At 40.3% G+C, this 18,154-nt stretch overlaps 1 protein-coding gene across 2 annotated transcripts in view; it reads left to right on the top strand.

The window, feature by feature from the left end:
• Nucleotides 1-1,629: 1,629 nt before the first annotated feature.
• The window catches only part of LOC138356747 (zinc finger protein 160-like), a 28,260-nt gene continuing 11,735 nt past the window's right edge, over nt 1,630-18,154 (top strand). Inside the window, exon 1 of one of the 2 annotated variants that reach the window (XR_011224633.1) lies at nt 1,630-3,770. Coding sequence is in view for 1 of the 2 variants with exons in the window: in XM_069313060.1 (XP_069169161.1) it covers nt 1,843-3,624 (1,782 nt within the window). In the remaining variant the exon portion in view is untranslated. The remainder of the gene's footprint in view (nt 3,771-18,154) is intronic. The other variant, XM_069313060.1, reaches the window with a different exon arrangement.

The raw sequence follows: 18,154 nt of genomic DNA on the forward strand, positions 1-18,154 counted from the left end.
TAAGATTAATAATTCTAACACGAATTTTCTCAATCTTTCGTACATTACGCTTCACTGTTGGAGGTAAATCAATAGAAATTAATAGAAACGTTATCCCTACAGACAAAAATCAGAGGATACAACTGACGATTTACTATAAAACCAGAAAAACGGCCAGCCTACTCATCAGAAACTCTCCAGACACAAAACAGAACGCTTTAAAAGAGACTAACGTCGTCTATGCCTTCAAATGCCCACTTGGGGACTGTAAGCTCCAAAAAACCCAGTATATAGGCAAGACAACATCTCTTTCTAGGCGTTTAACGATGCATAAGCAACAGGGCTCCATTAAGGAACATATAATCTCTTCCCATAACCAAACCATCGCCAGAGAAATCCTAGTAAACAACACAGAAATCATCGATAGATACAGCGATAGCAGGCGGCTTGACGTTTGCGAGGCACTACACATCAAGAAGTCAACACCAGCAATCAACAGCCAATTATTGCACTACTATATTCTACCCACCTCAAGACTCCGCTCCAATATAGAAGCATCAAGAAATATGGACCAATAGGCTTTCTACAAACACTTCTATTCAATACCCATTGTTTCTGTTCTGTCTTGTGTTGATACTTTTAATACCCTATTAATATCCCCTCCTGTTCTGTCTTGTGTTAATGCCACATCACCCTTCCCACCTCACTCAAATGTAGATATAATATCAGAGAGACGTAAGTTCTAATCAGTTGTGTATTTGTGAAGTCTTTGAAAATGTAATAAGTTTTACGAAACGCGCCCGTGTCGCGTCAGACTAGAAATAAAAATGAATTTTGGAGAAGTGATTTTTGATTTACCTCCAACAGTGAAGCGTAATGTACGAAAGATTGAGAAAATTCGTGTTAGAATTATTAATCTTACTTTTTCGGTCATATTTAATAATATATGTATACAGGAAAGACTGCTACCAATATATATATATATATATATATATATATATATATATATATATATATATATATATATATATATATATATATATATATATATATATATATATATAAACTAATAAATAAAAGTGAATATTCTCCGTGAAAAGTGAATAGGCAGTCTCCGTGGTGTAGTGGTAAGACACTCGCCTGGCGTTCCGCGAGCGCTATGTCATGGGTTCGTATCCTGGCCGGGGAGGATTTACTGGGCGCAATTCCTTAACTGTAGCCTCTGTTTAACGCAACAGTAAAATGTGTACTTGGATGAAAAAACGATTCTTCGCGGCAGGGGATCGTATTCCAGGGACCATAGGATTAAGGACTTGCCCGAAACGCTACGCGTACTAGTGGCTGTACAAGAATGTAACAACTCTTGTATATATCTCAAAAAAAAAAAAAAAAAATATGAAACTCCTGTTGGTCAACTCTGCGCATGTAGTGCATCCACTATGGGAGAGCTATTTCCTTCAAAAAGTATAATCGTGTGGCTTTATTTTTAAAGATACAATTACAAGTACATTCTTTGATTGAAAAAACATGAATATAAATACAAGTGTTAATTGTAAATGACCAGGTATAAACAAAAATAAGAAGTAGGAAAAATGATATGTGGAATCAGACAAAAACATTGGAACGCTTAGGTGATGAGAGGGTAAACAACCGCCGCCATTTTAGCGCGCCAGCCGGTGATGTCCAGCACGAGCATTAAGGGAAATCCTTGACACAAACTGTATCTATCAGAAAGAAGAAGCACCACCATTGACCGTCAAGTGCTCACATCAAGTCTAACTCTAAGAAACAACACTCAAGCCTTGACGCTTCTCCCAACCGGAGGAGAAAACCTTCACACAAATTGCATCTGTCATAAAGAAGATGAAGACTCACAAGTGTCCACAGTGTCCGAAGGTATTCACCCGTCCCGGAAATGTGGAGCGTCACATGTTAGTGCATTCAGGTGACAAACCTCATGAGTGTCCCGAATGTGGGAAGAGATTCAGTCAACGTGGAAGTATGACGACTCACATGTTAGTGCATTCAGGTGACAAACCTCATGAATGTCCAGAGTGTGGGAAGAGATTCAGTCTACGTGGAAGTATGACGACTCACATGTTAGTGCATTCAGGTGACAAACCTCATGAATGTCCAGAGTGTGGGAAGAGATTCAGTCTACGTGGAAGTATGACGACTCACATGTTAGTGCATTCAGGTGACAAACTTCATAAGTGTCCAGAGTGTGGGAAGAGATTCAGTCGTCTTGGAAGTATGAAGACTCACATGTTAGTGCATTCAGGTGACAAACTTCATAAGTGTCCAGAGTGTGGGAAGAGATTCAGTCGTCTTGGAAGTATGAAGACTCACATGTTAGTGCATTCAGGTGAGAAACCTCATGAGTGTCCAGAATGTGGGAAGAGATTCAGTCAACGTGAACATATGAAGACTCACAGGATGGTGCATGCTGATGAGAGACCTTTTCAATGTGCCGAGTGTGGCAAAAAATTTAGAGAACGTGGAATTATAATAAGGCACATGTTAGTGCATTCAGGTGACAAACTTCATGAATGTTCAGAGTGTGGGAAGAGATTCAGTCAACGTGGAAGTATGACGGCTCACATGTTAGTGCATTCAGGTGACAAACCACATGAATGTCCAGAGTGTGGGAAGAGATTCAGTAAACGTGGAAGTATGATGGCTCACATGTTAGTGCATTCAGGTGACAAACCACATGAATGTCCAGAGTGTGGGAAGAGATTCAGTCAACGTGGAAGTATGACGACTCACATGTTGGTGCATTCAGGTGACAAACCACATGAGTGTCCAGAGTGTGGGAAGAGATTCAGTCGTCTTGGAAATATGAAGACTCACATGTTAGTGCATTCAGGTGACAAACTTCATAAGTGTCCAGAGTGTGGGAAGAGATTCAGTCGTCTTGGAAGTATGAAGACTCACATGTTAGTGCATTCAGGTGATAAACTTCACGAGTGTCCAGAGTGTGGGAAGAGATTCAGTCGGCAAGGACATATGAACACTCACAGGATGGTGCATGCGCATGAGAGACCTTTTCAATGTTCCGAGTGTGGCAAAAAATTTAGAAAACGTGGAAATATAATAAGTCACATGTTAGTGCATTCAGGTGACAAACCACATGAATGTCCAGAGTGTGGGAAGAGATTCAGTCAACGTGGAAGTATGACGACTCACATGTTAGTGCATTCAGGTGACAAACCACATGAATGTCCAGAGTGTGGGAAGAGATTCAGTAAACGTGGAAATATGATGACTCACATGTTAGTGCATTCAGGTGGCAAACCTCATGAATGTCCAGAGTGTGGGAAGAGATTCAGTCAACGTTATAGTATGACGACTCACATGTTAGTGCATTCAGGTGACAAACCACATGAGTGTCCAGAGTGTGGGAAGAGATTCAGTATTCTTGGAAATATGAAGACTCACATGTTAGTGCATTCAGGTGACAAACCTCATAAGTGTCCAGAGTGTGGGACGAGATTCAGTCGTCTTGGAAATATGAAGATTCACATGTTAGTGCATTCAGGTGACAAACCTCACGAGTGTCCAGAGTGTGGGAAGAGATTCAGTCGTCTTAGTGATATGAAGAGGCACAAAATGATACATGCAGATAATAGGGTAAACACTTAAGAGTGTGGAAGGTAATTAAGAGAATGTTGAAGGATAATGAGGCACATACAGGTAACTTTAATCTAACAGTATGCTATCACAATGTCAGTTGGATGTTCTTCAAAGGTAATTCTACTTTGTTTGAGAAATACACTTCACCGTGAAAGGTAAAGATCAAGATATTTTATTGTATTGTTCTTTTATGAAAGTTTGATGATTAAGCAAGAACTAGAGAAACTGTCACTATAGGAAAATTCAAAATTGCTTATAAGTATAGAAATATCTCTTTAGTTTAGCAAAGATAAATCAAAGCTTTAAATGTTTTTCTTCATATTTATGTAAATAATAATGTGCTTTCTGTTTTTGTTCTGTGAAAATTTATTTAAAATGTAATATACTCTGTAGCTAAGTTATGGACATTATTGTTGTAATATTATTTAGCAATGGTGCTGGTGAAGAAGACAGTCTGAGACGGACTTAAGATGAGACCATTTGATTGATAGGGAAATGTAGGTTAATCAAGGAATTTTCTCATCAGATTCATATGTTAACTGATGTCTATTTTATATTTTTTGTTTCGGCATATTTATGAATATTACTCTTGATTATAAATATTTCACTGATGAGTTTATTGAAGGCAGATTGGCATTTATAACTGTCAGTCAAGCTAATATGAAATTTAAATTTATATTACTCCAGAAATTTACATCACTCTAAATTTACCAGAAATTTATATTACTCTGGCCTAACCTTATAAGTTATGCTGTAATTGTCTTGGAATAATATTTTACCCAATTTACCTGAGGGCCATTAACCCTAGTGGCCTCGATAAAAATGGGAAGCTGGCAGCTTGTTGAAGGTTCCCTTCCCCCCCCCCAATTTTCCTTGATTTTTTCCAGGTATATTTTAAAATTCAGCACATTTTGGCAGTTATGGCATTGGTGGGTAGTTTATTTATTAATTTATTTATTTATTTATTTATTTATTTATTTATTTATTTATTTATATATATACAAGAAGGTACATTGGGTTTGTGAGAATACATTGGATAGTACAGTATTTACACTCTTGTAAAGCCACTAGTACGCGCAGCGTTTCGGGCAGGTCCTTAATCTAACAGATAATTTTAAGTAGGTAATTTCTATCAGAGTTGATAAATGATAGATACATTGCAAGAGAAAAATGAGATGAGAGAGCTTAGTAAGTACAGGCATACCTCAGTTTAAGAGTTTAATTGGTTCCTGGAGACGCCTCGTATTCCGAAAACTCGCATTCCGAAGCAATTTCCCCATAAGAAATAAAGGGAAATGAATTAATCCGTTCCTGACTACCCTAAAAACCCCACATCAAACTAAATTTTTATACCTAATTCATCTAAATAAACCTACAAAACTATGTTCAAGTTATTACTTACCTTGCTGTTGAATGCTGTAGGCGTATGGAAGATGGTGAGGAGGTGGGAGGAAGAGAGGAGTTACTGTTTGGAAAGGGAGTCCCCTTCCATTATCACATCCGGCAGTGAGGACTTCACTGGTATGCACACTCTGGCACATTTTGCCTGCATACCACTAGGACTTGCTTGTTTTACTAAGAATTTGTCTAATGACACTTGTTTTTCCCTACATTTTAACACATGTCTGTAGTAAGACATCACATTATCATTTAAAAGGTCAATGCAACGGCCTGCTACAGCTTTTTCTGGGTGAGTTTTTTCAACAAAACTTTGCAGTTCTTCCCATACTTCACACATTTTCTTAATCAAGAAGGGACATCCTCTACTGCCTCTACTCACAGCTATTTTCTTAGGTTGAACCTTACCAATGGCTTTCTTGAGACCCATGGCAAGATATATAATGACAACTTTTATGCTCAAATGGCAAAAAAAAACAATAAAAAACTGTAAATCCTTGTGAAGAATTCAGGTGGGATAGTCACTGGACACGAGACACTGGTAAACTGAGGCGCGATCGCCATGCCACCACGCGCCAGTTGGCCTGTACACGTATCAACAAACTCGCATTCCGAGGTAACCCTCGCCTTCCGAGACATATTTTCCGAGGAAATCCTGCTTGTCTTCCGAAAAACTCACATACAGGGACACTCGCATTCCGAGGTACCACTGTATATTAAAGCATATTGTTATATTGAAGCTCTGGTTGATTACATTGACAGCTTGATTAGTAATTTAAACAAGATTAATAGACACCATACAGCAGATTGACAGCACATATAAGACAGCAATGATCACAATGGTAAAGACGTTCAGATTGGGTACATAAAGTACATAGTTCCGTCGATCAATAACCCTGTGGGTGAAAAAGCCTGATTCAAAGTTTTATTAGCTTGATTAGCAATAATATTATCCTGATTCGTATAATCCTCTGTCAATTATATTATCCAAACTGGCAATTATATTAATTAAGATGATTGTGAATTACATAAACCTTACTGGCAATTATATTAGCATGACTGTCAATTTATATCAAACAGATATTTATTTATGTTGTGGTGCTCGTGGGTTCTACTACATTTATCAATGGAGAATTTCAGATCAGGATTAGCATTTAGGAACAAGGTTTGTACATGTAAATAGCACAAGAGAATGTGTAGAGCGAGTGTACATTTAGCATGTTCAGGGATTTAAACAGAGAGGCTGTGTGTTGTTTGAAGACAGTTTTATTGTTCTGATAGCAGATTTTTATTGGGTGGTGATGAGCATCAGGTAATTTGCAGTGGATGAATGAACCCCATGCACAGATACCATATGTTCACATACCAACCCTAATTTTCAAAGAAACCTCTAGATTTTTAGGTCCAGCCATTTCATTGCTCTACAACAAATCATTTGAACTCCTTACTTTTCCTGATATTCTAAGGGAAAAAAAAGCAAGAGTAACCTTAGTCCATTAAAGTGTCACTCTCACTGAAGTCAACAATTATAGACCAATACCAACTCTGCAGATTTTGTCTAAAATATTTTAAAGAGTTAATCTACTAGCAGCATTAATCCTATTTAGCAAAACAAAATTTACTTAGTTCTTCCCATAATGGTTTCAGGCCCAAAAAAGGACCAATCATGCACCGATTAGTATGATTAACTTAATATATGCAGCTCTTGGTAGAAATGAGTACCCTTGTTCATTTACAGTATTTGTTGATATACATTAAGACTTTTTTACACTGTTAACACATTAACTTTCTTAAGGGGGCATATCATTCTAAATCGTTATAAATTAAAAGTTGTTCAATTTGCTTATAAATTTATTTATGAAATGGTTATAGAAAGGGCTACAACTGGTCCAAGTTTCACCATCACACCCTAAACAGAAAAGGAGAAAAAAAATACACAACGTATTATGCAACGAATGTTCAACATTCTCAAATAATCTCAGGGAACACATGTGTCAACTAAAATGTCTACTATGTGCTGTAGAAGCACAAACTCTTGTAATAATTGTAATATGTATGTTCAATATATTTATATTTAAATTTTTTTTTTCTTTTTTTTTCTTTTTTTTTTTTTGGCCAATTTTTTTTTCTCGTTTGTTATCAAGGGATTTGAATGAAACTTGCACACCTTGCTCAATGGATGCCTATCTGCAAGGGTGCCAATTATGAACGAAATTTGTTGAAGTCAAGCTCAGCTACAGGTGGCCGAACTTGGATCTTTATTTTACTCTGGAAAGTAATTTGCACCTTCAAAGTACTTCAGAGCTTTCATTTATTAATCAATTTACATGCAAATTACACCTTATATGTAGAGTTTGTGCTTCTACAAACCTATTGAGACATTTTAGTCCAAAGTCCATTTGTTGATTTTATAAAAATTTATAAACATCATATATTGCATATTTTTGGAAGGGTAACTTTGAATAATTATATTATTGCACTAAACACTTTTTTTGATAAAACTGATCAATACAATCCTTTATTATTGCTAAATTTAATATCTGAGTGTTATAGAAATGATTTTAGTTGACACATGTGTTCCCTGAAATTATTTGAAAATGTTGAAAATTCGTTGCATAATACGTTGTGTATTTTTTTTCTCCTTTTCTGTTTAGGGTGTGATGGTGAAACTTTGACCAGTTGTAGCCCTTTCTATAACCATTTCATAAATAAATTTATAAACAAATTGAACAATTTTTACGAAACCGGTAATAAGCCCCTTAAATTACAACATTACGGAGTAAGATCAAATCAAATCAAATCAAATGTTTTTTTTAGGTAAGGTACATACATACAAGAGATTTTACAAAGAGTGATGGATTTATAGATAGGGCTAGTACATACAATGCCTAAAGCCACTAATACGCAAAGTGTTTCGGGCTTGAAAAACTTAAATGACTAAAGCTTAATACTAATTGAGCATAAAGAATAAAATGAGTTGAGAACCAAAAAAAATAAAAAAAGAGATAAATAAGGGGGGAACATGGCTGAAAAAGCAGCACAAATACAATTATGTCGACAAACAGCGCCATTTAAAAAAAAAAAACAGACATTGGTTGACAATAGAGGGGTAAGGTAGGTTACAGGGAATTTATTAGGTATAGCTTCGTTTTCATCTTAAACTGGTTGAGAGAGGTACAGTCTTTAACATGGTTGGGAAGGTCGGTTAACCCCTCCAATACCTACAGTCTTACCTTAGTGACAGGCTCCAGTATGCCTCTGGGAATGATTCCCATTCACCCACTCTACCTATTAACACTGGTGTTACACCGGGCAGTATTCTTCACCCTCTCGTCTTTCTCATCTCCCCCCTCCCTTTCCAGCCCGTTACCATCATGTGGTGCTTGGTTGGTGGATGCTAGAGTGTGATGCTCCATGGGACAGTGTCCTCTGTCCTTTTGAAGCCTAATGCTCTTGCTGCCATTTTCGCTAATTGTGCTGAATGCTTTTTCCTATAAAGTTTAATTTTTCCTGCCCAATTCTCCTGTTTAATTGCTATTTCCTTGTGATGTTTTACAATTCTTGATTATTCTTTCAGATGTTTTCTTCTGTTTAGACACCGGGTTTTTTGGGAGGCACACCCTTTCACCCGTAAAACTGTGGTACTCAGCATTGTCGAGCAGGAGGACACCTTTAATGTCAATATTTTCCCTCATTGCTGAGCAAAATTATATCGTGCTGAGCTTCCATTATATCTTGACAGACTGACGATTCCTATGGTTGCGATTGTAGGGCATATATCTACAGTGCACCCCTGGGGGGGGGGGGGGCCTTTGTCTTGTTGGGTGTCCTATCCTCTAATTGTGGCTCCATGGTGGGTATGGGGCCTTGTTTGTTGATGAAATGTTTACTCGTTCATTTACATGCTGATATCTGACCCTCTTTTTAACTTCTTAGACATGAGGGGTGGGAGATCAGGCCCCCCCAAGTCAGACTGTGATGGAAAGCTGGGCTCTATAGCCCACACTACATTGGTCCCAGATCAGGCAGCTCCTGACTCTCCCTGCTTGATGGGGTTCTGGGAGCTCTTCTACTACCTGACTTGTGAGTGCTTGGTTCACCAGGTCCCAACTACCCCTATCTGCTCCCCCTCCCACCTATGTGGCTGGGTTGAGCCCCAAACTTCCAATGATGACCACCTCATCACATGGAGTGGCTCCATCTCTCATTGTAACAACTGGGCCTCTTTGCCCCCCCCCCTTACTGGGGGTGCTCGGTGCTGTTCCCTCCGCAGTCATACTCACACGATTCCTTCCAGTTCTAATGCGTTCCAAGCTTTATTTGGTTCTGCTACATGGACTAAGTATTTTGATCTTAGTAATGTTGATTCTACTCGTCCTGATGATTTATTCATCCATAAACACCTAGTTGATTTGGTGGATACCTTTGTCATTTTTATCCCCATGCCTACTGATACATGTTTCTTTGCAGCTCCTTCTCGGGAAGCAGCTGTCTGCTTAGCCTCATTGTCCTGCATTGGGAAACCCCGGTTCGGATCTCCAAAAATGCCTAGTTAAATGCTAGGATTTACACAGTTATTCTCCCGCACCATGTAGCGACTGGTGATAGCTGTCAATGCTATCAATCAGAGCTATCGATGTGCTTTAATATACCTAGTAATCTCTCTCATTTTTTTTTTTACAAAGTATCTGTCAACTTTTTATAAATTTTGCTACAATTTACCTACTTAAAATTATCCGTTAGATTAAGGACCTTCTCGAAACGCTTTATGTACTAGTAGTTTTACAAGAATGTAAACTCCATGCTATGTACCCCTAACAAACCCAATGGTCCTTTTGTGTGTGTGTGTGTGTGTATGTATATATATATATATATATATATATATATATATATATATATATATATATATATATATATATATATATATATATATATATATATATATATATATAGTCGTACCTAGTAGCCAGAACGCACTTCTCGGCCTACTATATGCAAGGCCCGATTTGCCTAATAAGCCAAGTTTTCCTGAATTAATATATTTTCTCTAATTTTTTTCTTATGAAATGATAAAGCTACCTATTTCATTATGTATGAGGTCAATTTTTTTTTATTGGAGTTAAAATTAACGTAGATATATGACCGAACCTAACCAACCCTACCTAACCTAACCTAACCTAACCTATCTTTATAGGTTAGGTTAGGTAGCCGAAAAAGTTAGGTTAGGTTAGGTTAGGTAGGTTAGGTAGTCGAAAAACAATTAATTCATGAAAACTTGGCTTATTAGGCAAATTGGGCCTTGCATAGTAGGCTGAGAAGTGCGTTCTGCCTACTAGGTACGACATATATATATATATATATATATATATATATATATATATATATATATATATATATATATATATATATATATATATATATATATATATATATATATATATATATAAATATATATGTAAGTTATACATGTAAGTATATATGTATTAACATGTAAGTTCGTAAACGAGAAATAGAGGGGAAAATATAAACTAGAAATGTAAAATGAAATTTTTCAACAAAATTTATAAAAAAACTCTAGGGGAAAAATCGACAGGTTCATAGCATAAATGCGACCGTATTTTGTTTGTACTCACCAATAAGTGAAGTCCTGATCCGCTTTATAAAAGTCCTTAATTGTTCCTAACTGATTATTAACACGTCTGGCAATCATCCTCTGGATGTTTCCTGCCAGCCTGCAGGAACATCCTGCCAGCCTGCAGGCACATCCTGCCAAAAATATACGATGATGTACTGTACATTTCAGAAACAAATCTGGGTCACAGGTCTGTGGAGTGTGGCTAGGCTTACGGAGTCAGCCGGTCCCTCCCCCACCACCGACACTCCTCCCCCACCCCAAACCCATACACACACACACACTCACAAAGGTCACGTGGTTCACGGTTCACTTCAACACCCATATATCGTTTTCTGCCTGCCTCCTTCCCAGCCTGCCTGCCTGCCTCCTTCCCAGCCTGCCTGCCTGCCTCCTTCCCAGCCTGCCTGCCTGCCTCCTTCCCAGCCTGCCTGCCTGCCTCCTTCCCAGCCTGCCTGCCTGCCTCCTTCCCAGCCTGCCTGCCTGCCTCCTTCCCAGCCTGCCTGCCTGCCTCCTTCCCAGCCTGCCTGCCTGCCTCCTTCCCAGCCTGCCTGCCTGCTTCCTTCCCAGCCTGCCTGCCTGCCTCCTTCCCAGCCTGCCTGCCTGCCTCCTTCCCAGCCTGCCTGCCTGTCTCCTTCCCAGCCTGCCTGCCTGTTTCCTTCCCAGCCTGCCTGCCTCCTTCCCAGCCTGCCTGCCTGCCTCCTTCCCAGCCTGCCTGCCTCCTTCCCTGCCTGCCTGCCTCCTTCCCAGCCTGCCTCCTTCCCAGCCTGCCTCCTTCCCAGCCTGCCTGCCTGCCAGCCTTCCAGCCTGCCTGCCAGCCAGCCAGCCTGCCTCCCTCCCTGCCAGCCAGCCTGCCTCCCTCCCTGCCAGCCAGCCAGCCTGCCTCCCTCCCTGCCAGCCAGCCTGCCTCCCTCCCTGTCAGCCAGCCTGCCTCCCTCCCTGCCTGTCTGTCTGCCTGCCTGCCTGCCTGCCTGCCTGCCTGCCTGCCTGCCTGCCTGCCTGCCTGTCTGCCTGCCTGCCTGCCTGCCTGCCTGCCTGCCAGCCTGTGCTTGCCAGCCTGCCTTTTCACTCCCTAATTCTCACTACTTCCGTCCCTTCCTGCCTACCTCCTAGCATCTCTCCCTACCTCCCCCCTCCCTCTTAGCATCTCTCCCTACCTCCTAACATCTCTCCCTACCTCCCCCTCCCTCCCCCTCCCTCCTAGCATCTTTCTCTCCCTCCCTTTCTGACTAATTCTCCCCCTCTCTCACTGATTCTCCCCCCTCTCTCATTCTGCCTTCCACCTAAGCTCCCCCATCCATCCACCCACCAGTCAGCCATCGCTGACGCAATGCATGCATTTGGAGCCGACATGGTGCACAGATGTTTCTTGATTGTGCAGATATGTAAGACAAAAGCACAGAATGAACATTCCAGCCTTATGGCAATTCAAAATAATAGGAATAATAGGCTGTGAATCTGTGAAGTCACAGTGGGCAAACTGGACCATCTCCCATCCACCACCACAAGCCGGCGTGACGCTTGGCAAAACCCTTCCTACTTTGTTCGGGTAGCATGACTTCCCAACCCCAATCGGAAACTGGAAGTTTCGGATAACTAAAGTTCGGAAACCAAGTGGTGCTCTGTATATATATATATATATATATATATAATATATATATATATATATATGTCGTACCTAGTAGCCAGAACTCACTTCTCAGCCTACTATTCAAGGCCCGATTTGCCTAATAAGCCAAGTTTTCCTGAATTAATATATTTTCTCTAATTTTTTGCTTATGAAATGATAAAGCTACCCATTTCATTATGTATGAGGTCAATTTTTTTTTATTGGAGTTAAAATTGACGTAGATATATGACCGAACCTAACCAACCCTACCTAACCTAGCCTAACCTATCTTTATAGGTTAGGTTAGGTTAGGTAGCCGAAAAAGTTAGGTTAGGCTAGGTTAGGTAGGTTAGGTAGTCGAAAAACAATTATTTAATGAAAACTTGGCTTATTAGGCAAATTGGGCCTTGCATAGTAGGCTGAGAAGTGCGTTCTGGCTACTAGGTACGACATATATATATATATATATATATATATATATATATATATATATATATATATATATATATATATATATATATATATATATACATATATATATATATATATATATATATATATATATATATATATATATATATATATATATATATTGTGACGGTAACGCGTTGGTGTTCGGCTGTTCAAAGCTAGGGGTATGGCCTCGTCACATAGTATTAAAAAAAAAATAGAAAATCGGGAACTTCGTCTGTGGTAAGGTAAGGAGAAGACACACAAAACACAAGTAAATTTTAACAATGGAATTTTAATTACGTTAAAGAAATAAAACATGAATAAAATGGACAAACAAATTCGTATAATAAAATCAATCAATCAAAATAATAAGAATAATTAAATGACACAATGAAAAGTTACGTTAAGACAAAATAACAAGAAGTGCAATATACAAGTATATGAAAGGTGCTGGAATATTGGCTTTAAGCCATCACCTCTCTCAGTATACGTACGCTAAAGCTTACGTCTAGCAGGGAGAAGTGTTAACTGTGAAAGCACGGAATATTCTGAGGACTGAGGTCGTGGCGGCCCCAGACATCAAGTAGTATGGGGGGGTGAGTGCAGTTGCAGCCAGACCGGCGACCAATCAGGCGAGGAGCTGGCAGTAAGACAGGTAGTTTGGCGGTTTGAGTCTGAGCAGGTGTCCCTGGCTGCATACGTTTTGCGCTCTGGCAAACCTTGCTGGTGTTGTTGTCGTTGTTGGACATTTCTTCCATAGTAGTTTTATATATATATAACGACGTAATTGTGGAGGGAAGAGCAGGCTCAATCTCTTGAAGGAGATTATCGTCACAATATATATAATATAATATATATGTGTAGATATATAGGGATTGCCACAAGGATAGTAAACATATCCTTGAAACCCAAGGCCATTCAATGCTCCAGATTGATATGTTACTTGACCTCCCTCGTGGTCATCCTGGCCAGTCTCTTTGCGTAATGAAGATCACTTTTGATAGTCCCTTCCGTCTTCCGTAATTCTTGCTGGTGCCAGAGCTAGAAATTTGGACATGGTCCCTTCAAATGCACAAGTGCTGTGTCTCTATGCCCCCTGTGTGGATACTCAGGTCATTATAAGACAGTGTTTTTCTTCCCAAGCTCACTGCATCAATTGCAGTGATGCCCACCCTACCTTCTCCCGCACATGTGTGCAATACAAATTTGAGGAAGCCATCCTCAATTTGAAACATCAGAATCATTTATCTTTTCTTGAGGTGAGACGCCAAGTACTCCATCTTTTATCTTCCTCTGGCATGTCTTATACTCGTATATTGCGTTCCACTTGTCGCCCTCTCCCACTTTCTCAGTTTTGCAACCGTTTCCGGGCCTTGGACCTGGACTCCACCACCTCCACCACCACCACCTCACCTGCTCTATTGAATTCTGGGCCAGAGGGTCTTCCTCCTGGTTCTCTGTCTGGTGTCTCCCTTCTCTTCCTTCCTTCCTTCCTTCCTTCAATTCCTTCCTTCCTTCCTTCTTCCTTCCTTCCTTCCTTCCTTCCTTCCTTCCTTCCTTCCTTCCTTCCTTCCTTCCTGCCTTCCTTCCTTCCTTCCTTCCTTCCTTCCTTCCTTCCTTCCTTCCTTCCTTCCTTCCCTCCCTCCTTTTCAGTCTTCCCTGTCTCCTGTGCCCTCTTTTCCTTCTCGGCCCTTCCCTCTTGTTTTTTAGCCCTCCACACCGCCTGTCGATCCAGGTCGTTGTCCCTCTTCCTAGCAATCTTCATATTGACTGCTCCTGTTCTCCTTCTCCTGTTGAGACTGTAACGGCTGTCGCCCAGTACGATGCTGCTGGCACACCTGTCTATGTCAGAAACATAAGTCTGGCTCCTCTTCTTCCTCCCCAGCAGGTAAGAAGGCATCAATCTCTTCCTCACCTTCCGACTCCGACTCTATCCCTGAATCCCACTTTCATTTCGGTGGTTAAGTCCTCTGTCCCAAATATGGAAATTCCCTTGACCCTCAATTCTCTCTTGGATGCTGCCCTTGATGAGGTGCGCTCCCCTGTTTCTGCCCTTCCTCTCCCTGATTGCCTTGACTGCACCTCTCCAATGCCTCCTGCTCTGGACCCTGTCAGTCCAACTCTGGTTCATCCTACCACTACCTTGACTCCATTGTTCTTGCTAGATTTACCTGTTCTTTCTAGATTTACCTGTTCTTGTTAGATTTACTTGTTTGTGCTAGATTTATCTATGCCCCATAACCCCAATTTCACTGATCCTGATCTTACTTAGTATACTGTTTTAATTTGCCTTTGTTTGACCCATGTTCTCTATTTCTATTCTCTCTATTTTTGACAACGTTTATTCTTCATTTGAATATTCGTGTATTGTATGCCAACTTTTATGAATTCCAGCTTCAGATGTCACGGTTTTCACTGCTTTGTGTCTGTCTCCAGGAGCCGATGCTTGGCACTTGTCCTTGTCACTTCCGTGGTTACACCATTCTCTTCCCCCCTCCATTTTTTGCTAGGGCCCATAACACTACTGCTCTTTTGATTCATACTGATATTACCTTCGTCCCCATACTTTTCCAGTTGCACATTAAGTGTTCTGTGGCCCATATCTTTTGAGTAATTGGTATACAGTCTGTTCCATTTATCTCCCCCCCAAATTTCCCACTTTCTCTTCCTGGTCTTAAACACCTATTGGACTCTTTCCCAGAGCCTATGCTCCTGTTGGGTGATTTTACCTGTCAGAATACCCTCTGGGGCGATGTTCTGCACACGGGGCCACCTTCCCGAAGGGTTCATCCTCTGTTCTTCTCTGTCTCTTCTGAATTCTGGTGAGCCCACTTATGTTGACACCTGCTCTTGCACCGTCTCCAGTCTTGATCTTTCTCTCCTGCCCGTTTTCTTTATTTAGATTTCACATGGCGGGTTCTTCGTTACCTCCATAACAGTAACCATTTCCTCATCCTTGTCACCTTTTTCTCTTTTCACCCTTCCGCCTCCGTCCCTAGGTGGCAGTTTGCCAAGGCTAACTGGAATCTATTCACCCTACATGCTACTCTTTTTGACCTCTCCGATCTGCCTCTCCCTCAAGCCTTACTCCTTTTTCATCACACCATATTAGACGCTGCCCTCCGCTCTATTCCTCACTCTACCTCCCGAGGCATGTGGAAGTGCGTTCCCTGGTGGACTGCAGGCTGTGTTTCGGCTGTCTGCTGTAAGAGCGCAGCATAGAAGAAAGACAGATGCAGATAGATGGTTGTTTGTTTTCTTTCGTTTCACAAGGTGAGTGCGGTCCGTACGGCTAAACGTGTGAGTTTGAAATCTTTTGTCTCCACCATTACGACTGATACTCCTCTGCCCCAGATCAGGAAGAAAATCTGTAAGATATCGGGTAAGTTTGTTCCAGATGTCTCGCCAGTCCTTCACTTCCTTGGTTCTATTGTGGCGGATCCAGTGTCGGTTGCCACCCAACTGGGTTCCCCGTTTTTCGACTCTTGGTTCCAGTTCTAGTCTTCCTCCATCTTTCCTTATTATAATAATAATAATAATAATAATAATAATTTTTTTTTATTTAGGTAAGGTGCATACATAAAGAGATTTTACAAAGTTTGTTGGGTTAATAGATAGAGCTAGTACATACAATGCCTAAAGCCACTATTACGCAAAGTGTTTCGGGCAGGAAAAACATTAATGACTAAAGCTTAAAACTAATGGGTAAAAAGAATAAAATGTGTTGAGAACAAATAAAAATAGAGGTAAAAGAGGGGGGAACATGGTTGAAAAAGCAGCACAAATACAATTACAAATTAATACAGAAAATTACATTCAAACAGCGTTGTTTTGAAAAAAAAACAAAAAAAAAACAAGAAACATACATGGGTTGACAACAGAGGGGTAAGGTAGGTTACAGGGAATTTATTAGGTAGTGCTTCGTTTTTATCTTAAACTGGTTGAGAGAGGTACTGTCTTTAACATGGTTGGGAAGATCATTCCACATTCTGGGTACCTTGATTTGAAGAGCATTTCTAGTATGATTAAGTCGTACTCTAGGAATATCAAAACTGTATTTATTTCTGGTGTGGTGCTCATGGGTTCTGTTACAACCTTCAATGAATCTTTTGAGGTCAGGATTGGCATTACAGTTCAGCGTTTTATATATGTATAATACACATGAGAGAATGTGCAATGACTTAATATCTAACATATTCAGAGATTTGAGTAGGGGTACCGAGTGATGTCTGGGGCTAGAGTTGGATATTGTCCTAATAGCAGCTTTGTGTTGAGTAATTAGAGGACGTAAATGATTTTGGGTAGTAGAACCCCAAGCACAAATGCCATAGTTGAGATATGGATAGATGAGGGAGTAATAGAGAGTCACCAGGGCAGGGCGGGGTACATAATATCTGATCTTAGAAAGAATGCCAACAGTTTTTTAAACTTTTTTTTATATATTTAGAATGTGTCCCTGGAAATTCAGCTTGTGGTCGATGAGAACGCCAAGGAATTTGCCATCTAATTTGTTACAAATTTGGGTATTGTTTATTTTGAGATTTATATGATTAGAGGATTTATTGCCTAACAGAATATAAAACGTTTTGTCAATGTTAAGGGTGAGTTTGTTTGCAGTTAGCCAAACATGGACTTTCTCTAGCTCAGTATTTACTGTGGCATTTAGAGCAAAGGGGTCAGGACTGGAGTAAATGAAGGTTGTGTCGTCAGCAAATAGAATTAAATAAATAGAATATAGATAGCAAATATAATATTCGTAAGCACCTTCATGAATCTTGTTCCATAGATTTTCACATGCATCTCCAGCTTCTTTATAATGATCTTTTCTCTCTTTCCAAACTCCAGTCTGCCCTGACTCATTGTGGTTCTATGGCAGCAGGCTCAGATGGCAAAACATATCATAATGAATGTCATCTCCCTCAATGCACATTTCAGTATATACTGAATCTGCTTAACCATATCTGCGAGTCGTCATCTGTCCCTAAGGACTGGCTTCAGGTGGTTGTTTTTCCTATTCGGAAACCAGAGTCTCTAGGGACAGCTCCTAAGGACATCTGCCCCATTGCCCTCACGAGTTGCGTCTCCATACTCTTTGAGTGTATGTTCAATGTTGGTATGATGTGGTTTTTGGAACACTATCGCCACCTCCCCCGTTCTCAATTTGGCTTTCGCAAGTGTCAAAACATGACTGATGTCTTGATGAACTTGGTGGTCTATATTCATACTGCTTTTGCTGCAAAGATCTCTGTTGTTGCTGTTGTTCTTTTTTGACCTGGAAAAGGCATACGACACCACCTGGAGATGGCATACTGTATTCTGTCCCAACTCTGTTACTTTGGCCTTCGTGGTAATCTCCTTCTGCTCCTACAAAGCTTCCTCTCTAATCGTTGTTTTAGAGTGAGGGTTTGTACCATTCTGCCTCTTTTCGGCAATACGAAGGTGTACCC

This window comes from Procambarus clarkii, chromosome 74, assembly GCF_040958095.1.
Source record: "Procambarus clarkii isolate CNS0578487 chromosome 74, FALCON_Pclarkii_2.0, whole genome shotgun sequence".
Classification (NCBI taxonomy): Eukaryota; Metazoa; Arthropoda; class Malacostraca; order Decapoda; family Cambaridae; genus Procambarus; species Procambarus clarkii.